The 18,848-nt window shown below is 39.0% G+C and overlaps 2 protein-coding genes across 2 annotated transcripts in view; one reads left to right on the top strand and one right to left on the bottom strand.

Moving 5' to 3' along the window:
• The window catches only part of BCCIP (BRCA2 and CDKN1A interacting protein), an 11,146-nt gene extending 9,922 nt beyond the window's left edge, over window positions 1–1,224 (bottom strand). Inside the window, exon 1 of the mRNA XM_010001875.1 lies at window positions 1,192–1,224. Within this exon, the coding sequence (XP_010000177.1) occupies window positions 1,192–1,224 (33 nt within the window). The remainder of the gene's footprint in view (window positions 1–1,191) is intronic.
• Window positions 1,225–5,017: 3,793 nt separating this feature from the next.
• Window positions 5,018–16,350, top strand: UROS (uroporphyrinogen III synthase). The gene is made up of 10 exons (XM_010001874.1): window positions 5,018–5,080; window positions 5,201–5,202; window positions 5,795–5,876; window positions 6,566–6,662; window positions 8,430–8,504; window positions 9,372–9,446; window positions 12,454–12,537; window positions 12,987–13,072; window positions 15,471–15,569; window positions 16,195–16,350. The coding sequence occupies exons 1-10, from the start codon at window positions 5,018–5,020 to the stop codon at window positions 16,348–16,350; spliced, it is 819 nt and encodes a 272-aa protein (XP_010000176.1).
• The last annotated feature ends 2,498 nt before the right edge of the window (window positions 16,351–18,848 follow it).

Here is an 18,848-nt window from a genome sequence, read left to right as displayed (position 1 = left end):
CTGCGAGGGCCCGGGTGGGTGCGGGTGAAGAGTCCCCGAGGGGCCCTACACGTCCTGGGAAGGCCCAGGGTTCCCTCTCGCTGGTCTCAGCTGCTTCGGCAGACGCGGAGTATTCGGGGAAATGAAAAGCGTCCGTGGGATCCGAGATCCGTGTGAGTTGTTGCTGCTCCCAGCCCCGCTGGGGCTTCAGGGGTTCAAAGAAAAGCGTTTCCCTCGCGTTTTCCCTGCCCTCCCCGCCTCTGCTCTTGGCCTGTTTGGGTTGAGCCTGTTGTGAAGGGAAATAAATAAGCCAAAGAGAGGCTGGGATGCAGGACTGGGGCCTGGGTCTGTCCTGAGTGTGTGACATGAGTCAGGTTCCTGACAGCCAAGTTAGAAAAGGAATCGAGTGCTTGCTGCTTACTTAAAAAGATAAATCGTGGAGTAGTTACAGAGAATTCCAGGCAAATGGACGGAAAAGGCAGAGTGCTGTCAGCACAGGGGGAGTGTGATTTATAAATAACGCCCGTCAGGAAAAATCTAAGCACTGGAAGTACAGAAGTGGCCATTAATGCTGGAGCCTCATTCAGGCAGACCATGTCTTTGTGTCTAGTTAATGAAGAAAGGTAGTTGTTAATGAAGAAAGGTAGTTGTTAGTGAAGAAAGGCAGATGTTAATGAGGTCATTTGAAGAAGAGGACTGAGAAGAAATGCAAGGCATGGGGCCTGAGATGTCATTTTGGCTTTATAAATGCAATCCAAGCAGGTCAGAATCTGCATGTCCCTTTAAAACATGAAACACGCCTGTGTTTATTATTTTTTATTATTATTTTTTGTGAGCTATGTCTGCGCTGGGAGCACCTAGGTCGTTGCCAAAACATGAGTGCTGATACATGGGGAAATAATTCAGTGTGGAAAAAGATTGGCAAAGCCCTGTATTGCTGCAGTAAAACTGCCTCTGTGGGGATGCAGTCTGTATCTATATATACAGTCTTCCATTTTATTCTTGAAACTGTATCAGTAAAAAATTGTACTAATTACTAATACTGCTTTTGGTAAAAATCCATTATATAGCAGAAGGGTTCTAGTCCTTTGCTGCTCCCCTGGATTACCTTGTCAAAGAACGAGTTTTGTTGTTGAGCTTTGTGACATAGACAGCCAAATAGCAGGATTTATTCTCAAATCTGTTGTTGATACTTGATGATACATGTGTTACCTTATCTGTGAATTTGGTAGGTTTCTGAACCATACTTCATGGCAGCCTTATAGGTAGGCTTTTTTCTTCTCTGTTGATTAAAGCCATCTAATTATAATAAAAGAATATGGGTAAGAAATGCATAGCATCTCAAATTCTAGCCCAGGCTTTTTAGAAGTTTTTTAAAAAATAATTTCTCAATAGTGCCTTATAATTAATCTCCTTTTATGTTTAGGATGGAGCAGACAATTCCCTTGGCACTTGGCAATCAAACCTTATTGTGTGACTCATTCATTTGCTTATAATCAGAATGGGATTAGAAAAGTTTGATACATTTTGCAGCTCTTGGTGTCACTTAGCAGCAAGAAACAAAATGACCCATTTATTTCCTTTTACAAACTGTCCTCTGTATTAAAGATAGTTCACAATTGGTTTGAGGACAGCTTTTGAAAAGGAAGTTGAGTGACCCTCAGAGATCTTCTTTCTGTACAACGTTTTTTATAAAATAGTCTGCAAAGGTTCTTTCAATATGAAATTTTACAGTGCTATTATCAGAGATACACATTATGATCAGCTTTATATTTTAATTAAAGGTGCAGGGATGTTGAATTTTACTGTGTGATGCTGTGAATAGGAAGCATTTCAATTATATCTGTAAGCATAATACTCTGAATATACAATGTGACCTAAAATTACCCTTCTTCTAAATTAAGTGGACTTACAGTTAATGGGGACTCAGCGAAATAGCACCAGGCTGAGTTTAGCTTTCAGTCCTGATGTAATGACTCAGATACTCCAGTCGCTCTTGTAATTTGTTATCAGAACTAATTGGATGGTTCCCAACCCTCAGACTGACTAATAAAGTTTTTCTTTAGCTTTGTGTCTGTGTGCTTGAGACAGAAAATCTGTTATCCTCTTATTAGCTGTTTGCAAGCCTAATGGCTTTTAAATGGTATTTGTTCTAACATGTGAAGAGCAGCCTTAGCAGGATTGTTATTGGTGCTCAGGCAAGCAGAGTGTTTGTTAAATGAGCCAAAAGTGGGTGGCCAGCAGCATCCTACAAACAAAGACTAGGCAGTGGAAACCTTACTAAGGTTATTCTCTTTTTCAGGTATAGATTGAGCGTTGCTGGACTCTGCTAAATCCATTCATTGTTCTAGATAGAAACTTGTTGTTTTGCAGTTTGTTCATACCTCTCTTGATTAAATATATGGTATGATTTATAGATAAAATATTTAAGATATCTAAAATACATCTTTGTGTAAGTTCTTCCCATCAAAAATTAGCAAAGATGCTGCATGTCTTACTCATGTGCTTTTTCTTCATACTCTTTGATTTAATAAGAATGATTGTTGGGGTTCTTGATTCTTAAGTGCTTTTAGCAGGAAGCTGGTTCTTTGCAAAATTGCATTTCAGTAATTTGTAGGGCACTCCTTAGTGACATCTCAAGGACACAAGTAAAACAGTAAAAGTAGTGTATTTCTCTTCTCATTACCAGTGCAGTGGGACCCCTGCATCATTGCAGCAAGTCATTAAAATTCCTCTTACGTGTTTTTTCCCCACAAAAATAATCCGTCGTGGAGTTCTAACTCCTTCACCCTTTGAATCTATACTGGGGTATTGTCGGTTTGAAAAGGTGCTGGTGTGGGTGTCCTTCTTTGAGATCTTGTCTGTCTTCTGCCTGCCCGGGAAGGTGTTTTTTTGCCCCAATTCCTAGTGATGTGCTGATGGTGGTGGGGCACTCTTGCTCAGGAAGTGCTGGGTGTGGTGACCTGGCATTTGGAAATGGGTCTATTCCACCAGTTTTCCTTTGGTCACACCTGTCACCAAACCCCTGTGAACCTGTCTGAACTACCTGGGCAGACAGAACAGAACAGTCTGAGAGGTTCATGGCTGCAGGAAAGGAGACTTAATTTTTTGATCCCTAAAACCAAAAGCAGTCAGAGGGTAGATGCAGATCAGAATAGATGCTATTCATAAATGCACAAACTTACAGATTCCCTAGGTCAAATTTGTCTTCTGTTGGACACTTGCAGCCTCCTTTTGGAGTTGACCAACAAGCTGCACTCTAGTAGAATTGAAAAGGAATGGCTTCTAGGAGCACAGGGCTTGATCTTTTTACAAGTGAGCCAGATGGCTGAGTCCAAAATAGAGCTTTCCGTGATCTCTTTGCAGAGGAGACAGCCAGGCAATTGCAACTCGAAGTAGTTCATGCTATTTGATGGCTTTGGTTTTAGTGTGCATTTTGTATGCAGGATCTAAACAAAATAATTAGTTTGATTATCGCAAAGTCACCTTGTTAAGCATGAATGTTTACCCGTTTCTTATTGTTATTCATTACTTGACACAGTAATAAGGCATAGGCTGGGAAGTTAATTAGTTTCTAACTACCCACAGTAATTAATTAGAAATCTGCTTTCCCCAGGTGTACCTGAATTAAGTCTCTCATGGCACCTGGAAGGGTTTATGACAATACTTTTGGAAATTGCTCTTTCAAAAAAGTATTATTATCTTGTGCTATACAGTTTGGAAATACTTTTTTTTTTTTCTCTTACATTAGTATGTTGAGGACTTAGTAATGTTATTAAACATAATATATTTTGGAAATAGGCAGGTGTGGTATGCTAGAGCTAATACAGTTTTTCTTGGCCCTGTTAGACATTTAAGAGAACTAATAGAAATACAGGTGTGTCTTACTTAAAGCATAAGCATTGAAGGTAGAGCTGTAGTAAAAATTGTTAGTAACTGCAGTATCAAAACAACAATCTGTGCTACAAAGAACTGTGAGCAAACTAGATTTTTACAAGGATTTTATTTTTTTTAAATGAAGACTTATAGTATTACAGTGACTGAGAAATGTTACTTATCCCTACCTCTTTGAGCTACTAGCAACTGGATATTCAAAAGTATTTGGGAGTCTAGCTCTTGAAATCAGGCTTTTTTTCTCTTTGAATTTTGAGGATTTCAGAGCATGGCGTAAAATTTAATATGTTCTGTACATTTGCATATTGATAATTATTAATTTTAAAGAGAATTTGCAAGTATGTAATCAGGAAAGTAACACAGATAATTAGGGCAAATGTGTGGTTAGAGAATGGATTTGTGTTTTGGTTTTTTTTTGATGCTTGGTATATTTGCTTAAGTGTTGTAACAGGCTTTGAATTCAGCACCTAAGTCAACTTTTAAGGACCTACAAACTATTTTAATGGCATAATATATTTGTTTATCTTGCTTTGTTTACTGTAAATACATCAAAGAAGGCCTATGAATATTATATGTATTATATTCAGATGTATAAATGTGTATATATATACATACATACATACGTTTGTTTTTTTTTTAAATTCAAAACACTGCTCTGCACCTGTTTTCTCACATGAAAAGGGTGAGACCCCGGTGCATAAAATTAAATCATTTGATACAGAAGTCTTTTCATATTCATTATGATGAGCACGGGGTGGAAACTAGCATGGAGATGAATTCAGTTTTTATAGGTATGAGCTTCTTACATTGTTGAACATGACTGCATTATCAGGGTTGTTACTTCTACAAAATGTTCTCTTCTAAAATGTGTTCTTGATGACTTCCATGACAGTTTCTCCCTCCCTTAAGCAGTATTATCTAAAGGCAACATGTTATTTGTTGGTCTTATCAGGGTGGATATTCATGCCCAGAGAATGTACGTTAACTGCTTACTCATTGTATAGAGAGCAGTGCAACTGTTTGCAGCCCAGTTTCTCTGAAGCTGAGCTATTCAAGTCACTGCTCAGTAGAAAGTCGTCTAGATCTAATTTAGATAAATTTCATTATTGTATTTCAGAGTTCTTTTGCAGTTATTTGGTAAACAATGAAGGTTCTGTTGCTGAAGGATCCCAGAGACAAAGAGTCAGGAGCAGATCCATATATTAAAGTGAGTAAACTCTAAAAATGCTGAGTTGTGTCACTTCACTATTAAATAATAGTATCATAAGTTCAGCAAGGTAGATGAATGTAACTGTTAAAAGTGAAAAACGTGCTTAATCACAATTAGGAGTGCAGGTCTGAAATTATGAAAAAAGCATGCTAGAAAATTTACTGTTGCTGAATAAATGTTTTTAGTTATGGGGCACTCATGCTGAATCCACTGTTAAAGCTCTCAGAAAGTACTGATATTAAAACACTTGCGTTTGGGTTAATTAATATTGATTATGCTCAAATGGATAGAATTGAGATTACAAAAAATGTTAGCTTTCTTACTGGGTGTTGTGGTCCTGTCTGCTGTTGTGTTTAGTCATGTCAGTAGTTCCTACTCATAAAAGCAGTTCTAGTGACTTTAAAGAATTACAGAGATGTACAAGAACCTCTGTAGGACCAGGTTATGTGTTGGTTTCTGCTGCAACTATTCAGTAGCTATATAGGAGGCCTCAGTTCCACAGCTGTTAGCTTACTATTCATTTGTAATACTAATTAACTAACAAAACCAAACTAGCTTCACTAGTAAAAGTAAACAAGATGCCTCTGTATTTTACTTCAGTAAGAATAAATGTTGGTGCTGACTTAGTCAATTATTTGAAAAAGAAAAAAAAATTGTTCCAAGAAATCTATTTCAAGAGCTGAAAACCTTTTTTTTTTTTTTTTTTAAAAGGAATTGGGAATATGGATTTGAAGCAACTTTAATTCCAGTTCTGTCATTTGAATTCATATCTCTTGAAAGTTTATTTGAAAAGGTAAGCTTTACATTATTTCAGTTGTCTTATATTTCAACAGAATTTAGGCCATGGTTGCCAAGATCTTAATTCAGTAATGCTGCCCTTTGTGATACCTCTTGGTGTGTTTCCACAAGCACAGTTGTACACAATACCATATTGCATACAACACAGCACATTATTGTTTATAAAATTAAGTTGGATGCCTGTACTTTTTAAAGAATTAAGTTGGTTAGCTAGAATTGACAGTTTGATGGACTATAGATAGTTGCAGGTATTGTGGTATTTTCGAGGTTCACCCTTACACTGAACATAAATTCTGTCTCTTGAGGGGACAGGGGGCAATCAGCTGTCTGGGTAGTATCTTCTGTGTTGCTACTTGGATTAACAATTCGTTTCTCCTGTAGGAAGTTGCTAAATACCTTCCATGTTGTTTGCCTGTCCTTCCAGCTCATTTCAGTGACAGGAATCCTTGTCATTTCCTAAAGATTCTCAGAATTAATAGAATCCGTGCAAGTTTTGTTCTGAATTTGAGATTTGTTGTTCATCTCCCTTATAAATACTCTGACTAATGATAGTAGTGAAATACTTGCCCTTTGCAGTTTCAGATATTTATTAAACTGTATTGTTCTCTATAAGATCAGAAAGAATTTATCAACTTAATTCTTTCTCTTACTTAATTGTTTTATTTACTTATTGTTTGTATGTAGCTCTCGCATCCAGAATGTTATGGAGGCCTAGTTTTTACCAGTCCAAGAGCATTAGAAGCCATTAAGATATGTTTGAAAGATAACAGTAAAAATGAAGGTAAGTGCATATTTATATTCCTTAGTCTTTCTATTTCAGTATCTTGTGAAGTTTGTAATTTTGTTTCAGCCACCACTAAGTGTTTGAAGTCTGCCTTTTAAAAAAAATACCTGTATCACATAGATCTTTGGGCATCATGAAGGCTTTATTCTCAATTGAGTACGTAAGGGATTAAGGGTTGGGTTTTCCACTACGTAGGATGTTGTTAAAATTAAAGGAAAGAGCCTTTGGTGCTAATTAGAATTAGTGTCAGTTTTTTCAGTTGTGGTTGTCTTTGCTAAAAAGAGCTGCAAACAGAAACCCATGCATGAGGAGCATTTTGCTGCAGTGCCTGGTTTCGCTTGCTAACCCCTTTCCTCCCTTACAGACAGAAAGTGCCCACTCTTATTTCTGTGTGGGCTTCATGTGGAGTCTTACAGAAAAACATATTTTTCTGGTTTGAATATAAAGTTTCTCAAGTGAATTACGCTTTAGCTAAAAAGCAGGGAAACAATGGCAATACCTAAAAGCCATCAGAGTAGTTATGAGTAAGAAGCCTGTAGAGTGCTAAATAGAAATTGCCATACCAGTGATACAGCAAATCATTGTGAACTCCTCTTATGCTAAGTGGTAATTCCTGGCTTTGAGTTTCTGTGTGCACTTAAACTGCATCATTGCTGTATCTGCTGCATGTTTAGGCTGCAGTCGTGCTACTTAATGTGCAGTGAGTAAGGTTACACTCTTGAGTAAACAGTAAATACAGAGGCAGATTATTTTGGCATTTCCAGCAGCAGAAAGCTACATTTTAGGATTCTTGGTCAAATAAAATCTCTAATATACAGTTCATCCTCAGTCTTGATTAGAAATTTTGGAAGCTGCTGAAATACATATTTTAATCAATTAAATTAGTCTTAAGTTCCCATTTGGGTTCCTTTCAAAAGCAATAAATCTTCTCCTTTTCCTTCATTAGAGTAGTTTCCTTTGACCTTTTTTTACTGTTGTAGTTTCTGTTTCTAATTTTTCCCTCCAAGAATACTAGAATGGAACTAGTTTGTGATGTTTTAAGACAAAGCAGTCAAAGACTTAACAGATCTGGTTTTGACCCATCAGGATTTAAGACAGGATCAGGTAGCTGGATCCAAGAAATATATACTCTATAACATTCTTACTGCCTGAAGAAGGGGAACCATTTCCCAGTAATTTTACTTTGGTCTCTGAACAGATATCTTATTTTTAGTGTATGTGTAAAATATAATGAGTTTCCATATTTTTCTTGTATAAGAATGAGCTGTGTTATAGAGTGCTGTAGTGCATGGATATAGTTTTTTACCCTTTTATTTGTTGTCACAGAAGATTATATTTGTTTCTTGCCTAAGCCTTCAATTTTAAACCACTAGTTTGTATTTCTAAATCTCCTTTTGTACTACGTGTTGGTTTTTCCTATGAGCTTTGATGCTTTTTGAAATTCCTAATGCCAAAACATAAATTAACATTGCAAGTTGCATCTGATCTGGCACAGGGTAAATGTGCATTAAGAATGTTACTTAAAAAAAGCAGCTAAGAACTGTTGACACAAATGAGACTTGTAAAAACATGTTGTAGACTGCTATTTGCACAATGAAAAAATACATTAAAAATTCATTTTGTACATCCAGATTTGCTGAAATCCTTAGTGGAGTGTTAGTTGTTATTGCTTTGCTGTGTTTGTCTATCAAACAGAAGTCCAGATTTGGATTTAGCATTCATATTTTGTTGCCACATGCTTCAATTTAATGTGATGTTTTTCAGCCTGGTCAAAATCTCTTAAAGAAAGATGGAATGCCAAGCCAGCTTATGTGGTAGGAAAAGCTACAGCTTCTCTAGGTAAGCTGGGGTTTAATAAAATAAAACAGCTCTTAGATAATCTTGCAAGTACAATTTTTGGAATATTAGCTGGTGTCCAAGGGTGCTTAGAAGAAATAGAGATAAGTTTTATAAATAATTTTGAAAACAGGTAATGGTGTACACGTTAGAGCTGTATGTTCCTTGTTCAGCCAAGGATCTGGCTTCTGAGTTTTAATTACTTTTATTGTAATGTGATCATAGAATCATGGAATGATTTGGGTTGGAAGGGACGTTAAAGCTCATCCAGTTCCAACCCCCCTGCATGGGCAGGGACACCTCCCACCAAGCCAGGCTGCTCCAAGCCCCATCCAACCTGCCCTTCAACACTGCCAGGGATGGGGCAGCCACAGCTTTCCTGGGCAGCCTGGGCCAGGGTCTCACCCCCTTTCTAGTGAAGAATTTCTTAATTTGCATGTGGCTTTTTTTTTTTTTCTTTCTCCTTGGAGAGTAAATTGGATGATGGGGATTAAAACTTGATTGTCTGAGGCAATACAGAGTGTGATGTCCTGACCCTTCGTTCCCTCAGAGTTCCTGTGAGGCATTTGCCAATGAAGTCAGCAATACACTTCTCATGGGCCTCAGTGGGTCAGCTGCTTTGTTTGTCTTGACTTTGTTTTTAATCTGAAGCAATACATATTTATGCGCATAACGAAAAAGCAAGGTAGATTTTAGTTTACTAAAATAGTACTCATTTTTGTTACTACTTCAGGTGCTCTATTTTTTGCTTTTTAAAGTATTTGTGAGCTTGGATCAAGCTATGTCTCCCCTTTCAGCCCATGTTTTGGTGGCAGAAATCTGAATTGTTTCATTGATTGCAATGTTTTTCTTTGATACTTTTGATTATAGTGGAAGAAATTGGCCTTACTCCACAAGGAGAAAAGTCTGGAAATGCTGAAAAATTAGCTGAATATATTTGCTCAAGTAAGTATTTAAATTACCTTCCATTGTTTCATAATTTTGCTTCAAACCAGTTGATGCTGGGGATTTTTCACCATGCCATACAAGTAGAACTCCTTTCCTTAGAATGAATGTGTGATTTCAAAGGAATCTGGTTTTCAGTACCAAAGGAGGGTAGTTTTGAAGTAGTTGCAGAAAGGGTTAGTTAAAATGCTGGTTTACATTCTATGTAACCGTTTTGTGGTGATTAAACCTGATGTTCCTGGGGATGCACCACTGAGGTATGTGCTGCCTTCAAAGTGTTCACCTGTGTATCCTCTGGGAGGAACAGTTACCAGAAGACGTTGGCAGACTTAGTCCCCACACTCTCTGAAACTCATTGCTAAAATAACCTCTGTACCAGGTGACAATCCCACCTAAGGTTCAGGATCTCAGCAGGAAACTCTTAGGTGGCAGCCCCTTCCCTGTACTTTCAAACAGCCTGGGGATCATCCCCACTCATGTGAGACAGCAGGGAGCTCTACAGTGGAGGCCCATAGTTAAATTAGAGGGTAGCTTTCAGTCCGATACAAAGATAAGTCGTTTGCGGAAGGACTTTCTGCCCTAAATTTAAAAAGGGAAGCAGAAACCTTCATGTAGAGGCTCTTGCAGTGCCCACGAGTTGACTAGAGAATGATCAAAGCCATGAAAAGCTGTGGTTTTCAGCCAGTCAAGGTGAACAGGCTGCATTTGGCTCTTCCTAGTCAGAGAAACAAAGAACAATCAGTGCAATTATTCTAGATGTTGGATGAATTTTTGTATCTGCTGGTCTAAAAGCCCCACTGCTGACCACTCTTTAGGAACTTGCTGAGTAAGGTGCTGGGTGCTTCAGCAGTGGGAATGATGTCCAGAGCCCTGACATGTTATTTTTGACTGTTAAGCATAACATTAGATATGAAAGAGAGTGATGATTAGCAAAGGCTGTGTAGTAGCAGAGATTTATGAGTAAAATAAAAATTGATTGGAGCTGGCAAATGTTGTTTTTTTATGGGCAGAGTGTTCTGTAATTCCCTGGCAAATAAAATATTTGAACGATATGAAATATTTAATGATAAAAATGTTAGTTGCCAACACAAGATTAAATAATAAATTCTGAAAATTAAAAATCAAAATTTCAATACAGAAATGCCATCAGTGAAGAATATCCCATATATGCTCTTCAACAGATACTTTAAAAACAAAGACAGATTTTAGCTCATTTTTTAGTGCTAGGAAACCAGCTTCTGGTCATGAATGAATGTTTGCCAGTTTGAAGGAGGGTTTTTTGAGGAGGAAGACAAGAAACATACTTGTGTCTTCTGTTGTATGAATGTGAAAAAAAATTAGGATCAGGTCTAAGGAAAACAATCTGTGGAGTACCAGGGGTGGAAAAATTCCTGGGTGGTGAGGCTGTGACTTGCACAGTTACTGCCAGTAACCTCCTCCTGGTTATTTTCTCAGTCCAGGGGAGCTCCTCCCTTGGGAACTGCTTGGTTCACAGGCTCTGTTCCTTCTGACCCTGTTCAATCCCATGGCTGTTCCTGGCTTGATCCCGTGGCTGTTTCCCTGCTTTTCCTGCACCCTCCTGCAGGGAGGGGCTGGCAGTCACCATGGGAGCCAGGCTGGGAACTGCACTTTCTGGCCCCAGTGGAGGAGTCGGGTGCAGGGCCAGCAGCAGCTTTGGGTGGCCACCACAGGGACCTGTGTGTTCCACAGCCTTTCACAGAGCATCATCCCGAGAGCAGTTCCTTAGCAGAGCACCAGCAGGCTATATAAATTAACACAATGCTTCAACATTTCCATTATCCTTGCAAAAATGCCTGCCTTTGGATACCCTTCAGTTTTGAGAAGCAACCAGTGAATGTCAGTCATTGGAGGCTGCCTGTTGTTGATGCATCTCATCAGACTCAGGGATTTACTGGACTGTGCATATTTATGCCCTCTCAGTTGGTCAAGTGGTTAATAAGAATCTCTGAAGTACAGATTAAATTACATCACATTCCCCCTTATGTATTTATTTTTGTTTATGCATAAAATGCTAAGTAAATGAAAAGAACAGCTCTACATTTTTAATAGCATTACAATTTACTGTCAGAATAAAAAGCAAATCTGAAGCAGTGATGATTCTTTTGTTACTCACCTTCTGTGCTGTGGTACCCACATCAACTCAAGTGATTGGGTAAATAAAGGAATTCACTCCTTGACTAGCAAGCCGGCTTCATTCTCTTTCCAAGGCAAATACTCTTCAGTTTTGTTAGTGTGACAATTGTGTTGGTTACAGAAGTGGGGATACCATTAGGGCAACTGCTTGTTGGATTGTTCAGGCCTATTAAGGAATTCTTTTGTGCTTTGTAAACACAAGTTAGAAAGGATTAGTGTTTCTTCACAGGTACCACATTGACATTCCAATTAACTGAGGTGAGTTGTAGGAGGATTCATGCTGAAATATTTGGGTTTTATCTTATAATTTTAAAATCTCTTTCACGTTCTGGAACATAGAGTAGTGGACATAGAATAATTTTTCCTTAGGGATGTAAGAAAATGAAGACTTTTGGATAGATGAAAACTTACCAGTGAGGTATTTCTGTCTTTTTTTGTCTGGGAATTGTTCTGTAGAGAGCAAGCTGTCAGGTGTTGCTGAGATTTTAAATACAAAACTGAGGAAGATTGTGTTTCTGAGGAGGAGGAGATAACTTGCACAGTGCTTGTGCTTTGTGGGCTGGCAAGGGGAATAGAAATGCAGTTTATCTTTGGTAAGATCTTTTTAGCCAATGTATTAATATTATTGTTATAGAATATTTTTTAATTTACATGCTAAGTAGCCTCTGTCCTCTGAATTGTGGATGCAGTTGCACTGCAAATGTTTGCAGTTCTCTTAGGGCTGTGTCTGTGATGGAGCATGCAGCATTTACTGCAGTGTTCAGCATTTGCTACCTTTAAAATGTATTAAATGTCATGTTTACTCCTTAATAAAGACATAAGTTAATTAAAGTTCTTGTTTGTGTATTTACAGGAGAGAAGCCTAATTCCTCATCTCTTCTTTTTCCTTGTGGAGCCCTGAAAAGAGAAGTATTACCTACAGTACTTAGAGAAAAAGGTTGAACTTCCCTCAGAGCCTCATTTTAATTAGTCAGTTATGAGAACAGTTGTATTTAAAGCTTGTGAACCAATTTTGAATAAGCAAAACTTGAATTTGCTGTTCTGTTGGCTAGCAGTTAAAGGATGAGAGTAAAAACTGTGAGGTTGGATTGCTGCCTACAGCTCTGGGGCAGGACGTGAGCAGGGTTATTTGCCTTGTTCTTCACTTGCCTTCTCTTCTGTGAGAAACTTATTCCCAGAAATGGGGCAAGATTAGCCAGTTTTTCAGTGTGCTCCAAGATCTGCTGATTGCAGATGCTTTAGTGTGCCTTGCAATTCTGGGAATACCTACAGATGCTTCATAGAATGTTTTCTGAAATAGTCTAGTTAGTATATTGAGAGTGTTTAATTGAAATAACATAAATTAATGAAACCCTGTGTATTTATCAGTGTATGTCTTGATGCCAGGTATACCCCTGGAAAGCCTGACTGTTTATCAAACAACCCAACACAGTGACCTGCAAGAATCTTTGAGCAGTTATTTCTCACAACAGGTATGGGATGCTGATGTCATTTGAGAATTTTTGGGATGTATGGTAATACACAGTAGAATATACTCCTTTTTTTGTTTCCATCTGTCTGTAAAGTATATTTGTGGTGATACAAGAATATCTCGCATAGGCTTTTTGATTTATTTCCTTGTTGACTACAAAGAAAATCCTTTAGCAAAAGTTTCAGATAGAGAGTGAGCCCCTCAGTTATTTGTTATGACAATTGTACTTTGTCTGACTTTCAAAATACATGTATGTTTCAGAATTTCTGGGAAATAACTGCATATATCATTACATACTCAGTCTGTTCACTTGAGCCGAACAAAACTGCTTTTTCAGTAATGCCATGTCAGAAATTACAGTTAGTGAGGATATTCATTGAACAGCTTTATTATTAATTTTTATTAGTGGATTTGAAATATCACTGGACATCTTTCTGTATATTACAAATCAGAATCCATCCAGCAGTAATCTGCCCTGCCTAGTTTCAGTGTTTCTTCTCCAATTATCTAATCTATGAATGTATTCATGAAATCATTTAAAATGTTAAAATTCCCAGTGACATGGAGTTGATAAGTATATTGAGATATATTTGCTGGAATTATTAATGGTTTTCTCTCTTTAGAACTACCTAGTAAATGACACTAAGCAAGAATCAGTGCTTAGTAAAAGATCTGAAGGTACTGATAATTGCTTTTCTCTTTTCAAGACTGGCCTTCTGAATATTCAATTTCTAGAAGCCCGTGTGATAATTGTATTCAAAATACAGGCTTTCCTTCTTACAGAACGTGGCCTCCTTGAGCATGTTGCACCCTTTGTAAACTGTGCATTAATGTCTGTTAAATTACATATTGATTTTAAAGTTTAAAGAGGTCCTAAAAGGTTATGACGTGGCAAGTCTGACTGATCCATTGTAGTTCCCTAGGGTTCTAGGTGGGAATTGCAGTTCTAATCCCCACAGTATTTGGTTTACAGCAGATATAAAAGTGAGTCAATAGCACATACACATTTGGTGACTTCCTGAGCTCTTTTTATGGAACTCCTTGCTTGCTGCAATTAGATGTGAGTTTCAGTGTAAAGCTGTTAAGAAGCTGTCTCTCAGGTGCTGTTCAGTTGTTCCTAACTGATGATATTGTGGTGATCTGTTTAGTGTAGGGAGAGCTGACATAACATGACAAGTGTTTAGCACTTTGGGAGGCAGTGAGCAGCTCTCCTGCTGCTGTCAGTCTGGCCTCCAGCATCTGGGGCTGCCTGCCAAGTCACACACTGTAAAATTACAGATGCAGTCCCAGTGTCTCTTTCTGGTCAGACAGTAAACCACATGCTTTGGGTCTGCAGCTCAAGAGCTTGGGACCTTCACTCCAGACAGCATTTTGCAGAGTTTTCTTTTGGCTGCAGAAGGTTGCTGCTGCTTTCTTAAGGCAGGCTTGTTCTGGGAGAGAAAGCCCTTCTGGGTGTCTGTGGTTTTAAGGCATCACCTCATCTCTGCCAAAGCATCTCAGGGCAGGAAGAACTTCACATAAACCACATGAGCTGGGAACTGAAGAATACATGCAGAAACAAGGGGGGTGGGGATGGATTTAAGGAAATAACCTGCTGAGTTTTCATGCTAAACAGGAGCATGAATCCAGCTCCAGACTCCTTTCACTACACTTATCACCAAGCACTGTGTGACCAGGTGTTTGCTTAGAGTCATACCTGAGTTTCAGCGTTCTGTGGTAGCACGTCCTGTCTGCACCAGACCCTTTCTGTTGGCTTATCTGCTGCTACACATCAGTAAAACCACTTAATGTCCACACAGAGACAGCTATGGGGATATTGTGTCCAGTTTTGGGCACCTCAATTCAAGAGAGATCTTGAGGTGCTGGAGCAAGTACAAAGGAGGGCAACAAAGCTGGTGAAGGGCCTAGAGAATAAATCTTACGAAGAAGGCTTGAAGGAGCTGGGAATGTTTAGTTTGAGGAAGAGGAGGCTGAGGGGAGACCTTATCAGTCTCTACAACTACCTGAAAGGTCATTGTAGAGAGGCTGGTGCTGGTCTCTTCTCACAGGTAATTAGCAACAGAACAAGAGGGAAGGGCTTCAAGCTGCAACAGGGGAGGTTTAGACTGCACATTAGGAACAATTTTTCACAGAAGGAGTGGTCAGACACTGGAACAGGCTGCCCAGGGAGGTGGTTGAGTCACCATCCCTGGGTGTGTTTAAGGGTCATTCTTATGTGGTGTTGGTGGAGATGGTTTAGGGGAGAACTTTGTAGGGTAGGGATGATGGTTGGATTCAGTTATCCCAAAGGGCTTTTCCAACCTGAACAGTTCTATGATTCCATGATTGATGTGGAAGTGTACTGGTACACTGCAGGGAGAGGGGTTAATTTGTGCCAACTTGTGCTTAATTTTCCTCAGGGAATTCCAGCCAGCATTGTGTTCTTCAGTCCATCTGGTGTCAGATTTTGCCTCCAGCACATCCAGAAGCTTTCGGGGAATTTTATCAACCAAATCCAGGTATCTTCTCTTTAACAGTGGTAAAATACAATAAAGAGTAAGTTTGGGGTAGGCAAGTGAGAGATAGGAAAGCTGTTACACCCATTACAAACCTTCATGTCCTCATTTGTGTTTGTTTCTCTGAAAAAAATAGGTTATAGCAAAGGCATAGATAGCAAATATAGATGTTATTAGGTACCTGAGAGCTTTCTTTAAAAAAAAAGTAATTGTTTTCACCTAGAATTTTTTTCCACAAACAACATACCTAGTAGTCTCCATTGGATACAGGCTTTATTTTCTCTTAGTGATATGAAAAGGGTGAGTAGTTGTTGCTTGGATCAGCAGTTACAGCCTGAGGCTTAAACAATTCCTCTTGCTGTTCCTGTTTGGTGGGACTAAGAGCTTTGAATGTTTGTAATGGTGAGAGAAACAATAATCTGTCCCATGTCATTTCTGAGCAGCTCAACTGATGGGCAGGTTTTAATACTAAGAATCTTCAACCTGAGATGGGCAGTTCAGTTTTGTAAGCTCAGCTGTGCTGACACACTGGCAGTGTCAGCAGAGAAGGACAGAAATGTACCTAATTAGTCAGGAGCTGATACCACAGCTGCCTACCCCAATGTAACCCTGAACACCATGATTTCAGTTTGCTGCCATTGGCCCAACGACTGCTGAAGCCCTGGAAGGGGCAGGGGTCCCTGTTACCTGCACCCCAGAGGCTCCCACTCCCCAGGACCTTGCTGCTGGGATCCAAAAGGCACTTCACTCACACAACTGCTTGAAGAGCACAGCGTGCATTTGAAGGTGAATATGATGCTGCAGAAGGTTTTCCTGTTTCGTAGACCTGCAAGAAAGTGTTTTTCAGGGCTCTGCAACACTGCCCTTGTCAGTGCCTGGTTGGAGAAGCTTGCATCTAAATAGCTGAGAAATACAGATTTTGGCCAGCATGTTCTCAAGCTTCCAGCTATTCCCTGTTTTCTCATTTGTGCAGTGTCATATTTTATGTGGACAGTCCTTGAAAACTAGTTGTGAGAGGCTAATCTGCATCAGAGTAGTGGAATAAATGTATCTCCTCAGGTATCTCCTAGCACAGCAGGTAAGGATTTTGTTTCTGTCTGGTAAGCTTTGCACACACATCTTTTTCTTTTATGGAAGAAAAGCACACTTACAATTAAGAAACTTCTGTTGTAAAGCTTGTTCATTGTTCTGCTTTTCAAATATTTATATTCAAATGATGAGTGTACATTCTCAGGAGAGAACAATTCTTGCAAGTCAGCTGTTGCCACTAAATGTCCTTACAGTACAGGGTCTTAATAAGTTTGGGTTTCTGTTCCTATAAAGAAGATTTATTAACAGAGAAGTAAACTGACTTATCTTGGTTAATAATAGTGTTGGAGTTGTCTGTTTGGGATGTGGTTTATGCTTTGTTTCTCTGTAAAAGGAAAAAAAAATAATCCTATTTAGAACTAATGCTAAGAAATTCACAGAATATTTAAATCATAATATACTCCATTATAATCCTCATGGAAGTCATTCATGCTGTTAGCATTGCTGTAAGTTTCTGGTAGCTTAATTCTGAGACTGTGGCCTGAATTCCCAGTTAAGTAAAGTGTTCCATACCCAGAACAAGAGTTAATCTGAGCCCAATTATGTTAATATAAATGGAAGTAATTTCAGATTCACAAGCCAGGCTGGGCACAAGACAACCACTTTGCTTTGTGAAACAGCTCAATTTCCTGAGATGAAACAGCATTTCAGGAGTGTTCTGATTGTTGGAAGAAAACAATCGGAGGGAGGAATACTTCATTGAAGAACAGCATTCTGTAGGACACTACACTCTGGTAACTGGATGTAGCTTCAGGACCCTGTAGACATGCCCCAAGGGGAGAAGAATTACACAATTGTTGACCTTCTTCCTTTTCCTGTCTTTTTTCCTTTTTATTATTTTGTTGTTTCAGCTGCCTCCTGCCCCTCTAACCTCTTTCTTCCTCTGCTGCCTCCCAACCTTAAGGGCCTGCTCTGCCTCCTTTTCTAGATCAGTCACTCAAAGTCAGATGCAACAGAACTGATACTTCTAAAGTCTGTCCTCTTGCAACCTTTCACAAGGTGCCTTTGCTCCTCAGGTGCCTTTGTACTGCATCAGAAAGATCAGGTCCTTCTGGAGATAGATCTAAGGATGCACTTGTAAAACCATGTTCAAATTGTCATGGCAGAAGCTGCTACAAAATGGGGTTTTCGGGCTAAAAAAAGCAGAATTCTGCATCTCACCTCCTCAAAACAAGCAGCCTAAAGAGTACTCACTACTTGTGTGCAAACATGGAGTTATAAAAAAAACCCCAAAACAGAAATATATGTAAAAACTGTTAATACCCATACATAGTGTGGTTTATACTGTTATTATACAACGAACCACATTTATTTGTAGAAGAATATTAAGACACAAGGTGTTTTATTTTTGAAATCTAAATAATACTTATTTCTGAAAAGCCAAGTCTCACCTGCTGAGATGAAGGCTACACTCAGTTGTTGGGCCTGATGCTACAGAATTTGCTCCAGCCCCCACTGCCTTTCAAATAGTTTTAATTCTGCTTGGCAAATTGCTTCTCTGAGGAGTGTCAGGACAGCCATAGCCAATAAGAACAAGGTGGACTGATGCACGAGCTTATATTTAATAAATAAATTTTTAATTTAAAAATATGCTCTCATTTATTCACAGTTTCAAGTCTGAAAAACATAATACTATTCTCAGCCAATTCGAACCCAGCTAAACCCCATTCACTTGCTGGGGTAAAGGGATGGCTGGTATTGGCAGGAGTCTTGCATCCAAGCTAGAAAGGCACACATTTTTGTGCAGGACAGCACCTAATGCAGGTGCTGTGTTCCTGTGTCCAGGTATTCCACAGAAATCTTCTCATACAACTCGGGTTCCTGTTTCTGGTTCAGCTGTTCTGACAAAGTCTTGCTTACAAAATACATTCCATTAAATGCCAAACCAGAGTGACTGCGATACTACAGTTTTATGCCAAACATTTATGTCACTGCAAAGCCCACTCTCTAGAAGACAAAAACAGTGAATTTCTCCAACATGAACTGTTACATTTACATCCAGAACCCCCATCTGGCATTTCCAGCAAAGAAAGGCTGGTAACCTTGAGAGAGGATAAAAGTGAATTCCTGCTCTCTCCCTGATGCACAACGTAACGACCTCGGTGATATTATCACCTGCAATAAATACAATGATCACATGGGGAAAAAAACCCTGATCCCATGCACAGCAAGGCACTTTCTGCTGTTTTGCAG

Source organism: Chaetura pelagica, unplaced genomic scaffold (assembly GCF_000747805.2).
Source record: "Chaetura pelagica isolate M959 unplaced genomic scaffold, ChaPel_1.0 scaffold477, whole genome shotgun sequence".
NCBI lineage: Eukaryota > Metazoa > Chordata > Aves > Apodiformes > Apodidae > Chaetura > Chaetura pelagica.
Note: the sequence above shows the minus strand (reverse complement) of the source record. Positions and strands in the feature narration are given on the sequence as shown.

Coding starts and splice junctions, on each gene's coding strand:
- UROS (XM_010001874.1), top strand. CDS start 5,018: ATGAAGGTTCTGTTGCTGAAGGATCCCAGAGACAAAGAGTCAGGAGCA. Junction 5,877..6,565: donor TTGAAAGTTTATTTGAAAAG/GTAAGCTTTACA, acceptor GTTTGTATGTAG/CTCTCGCATCCAGAATGTTA. Junction 8,505..9,371: donor AAAAGCTACAGCTTCTCTAG/GTAAGCTGGGGT, acceptor TTTTGATTATAG/TGGAAGAAATTGGCCTTACT.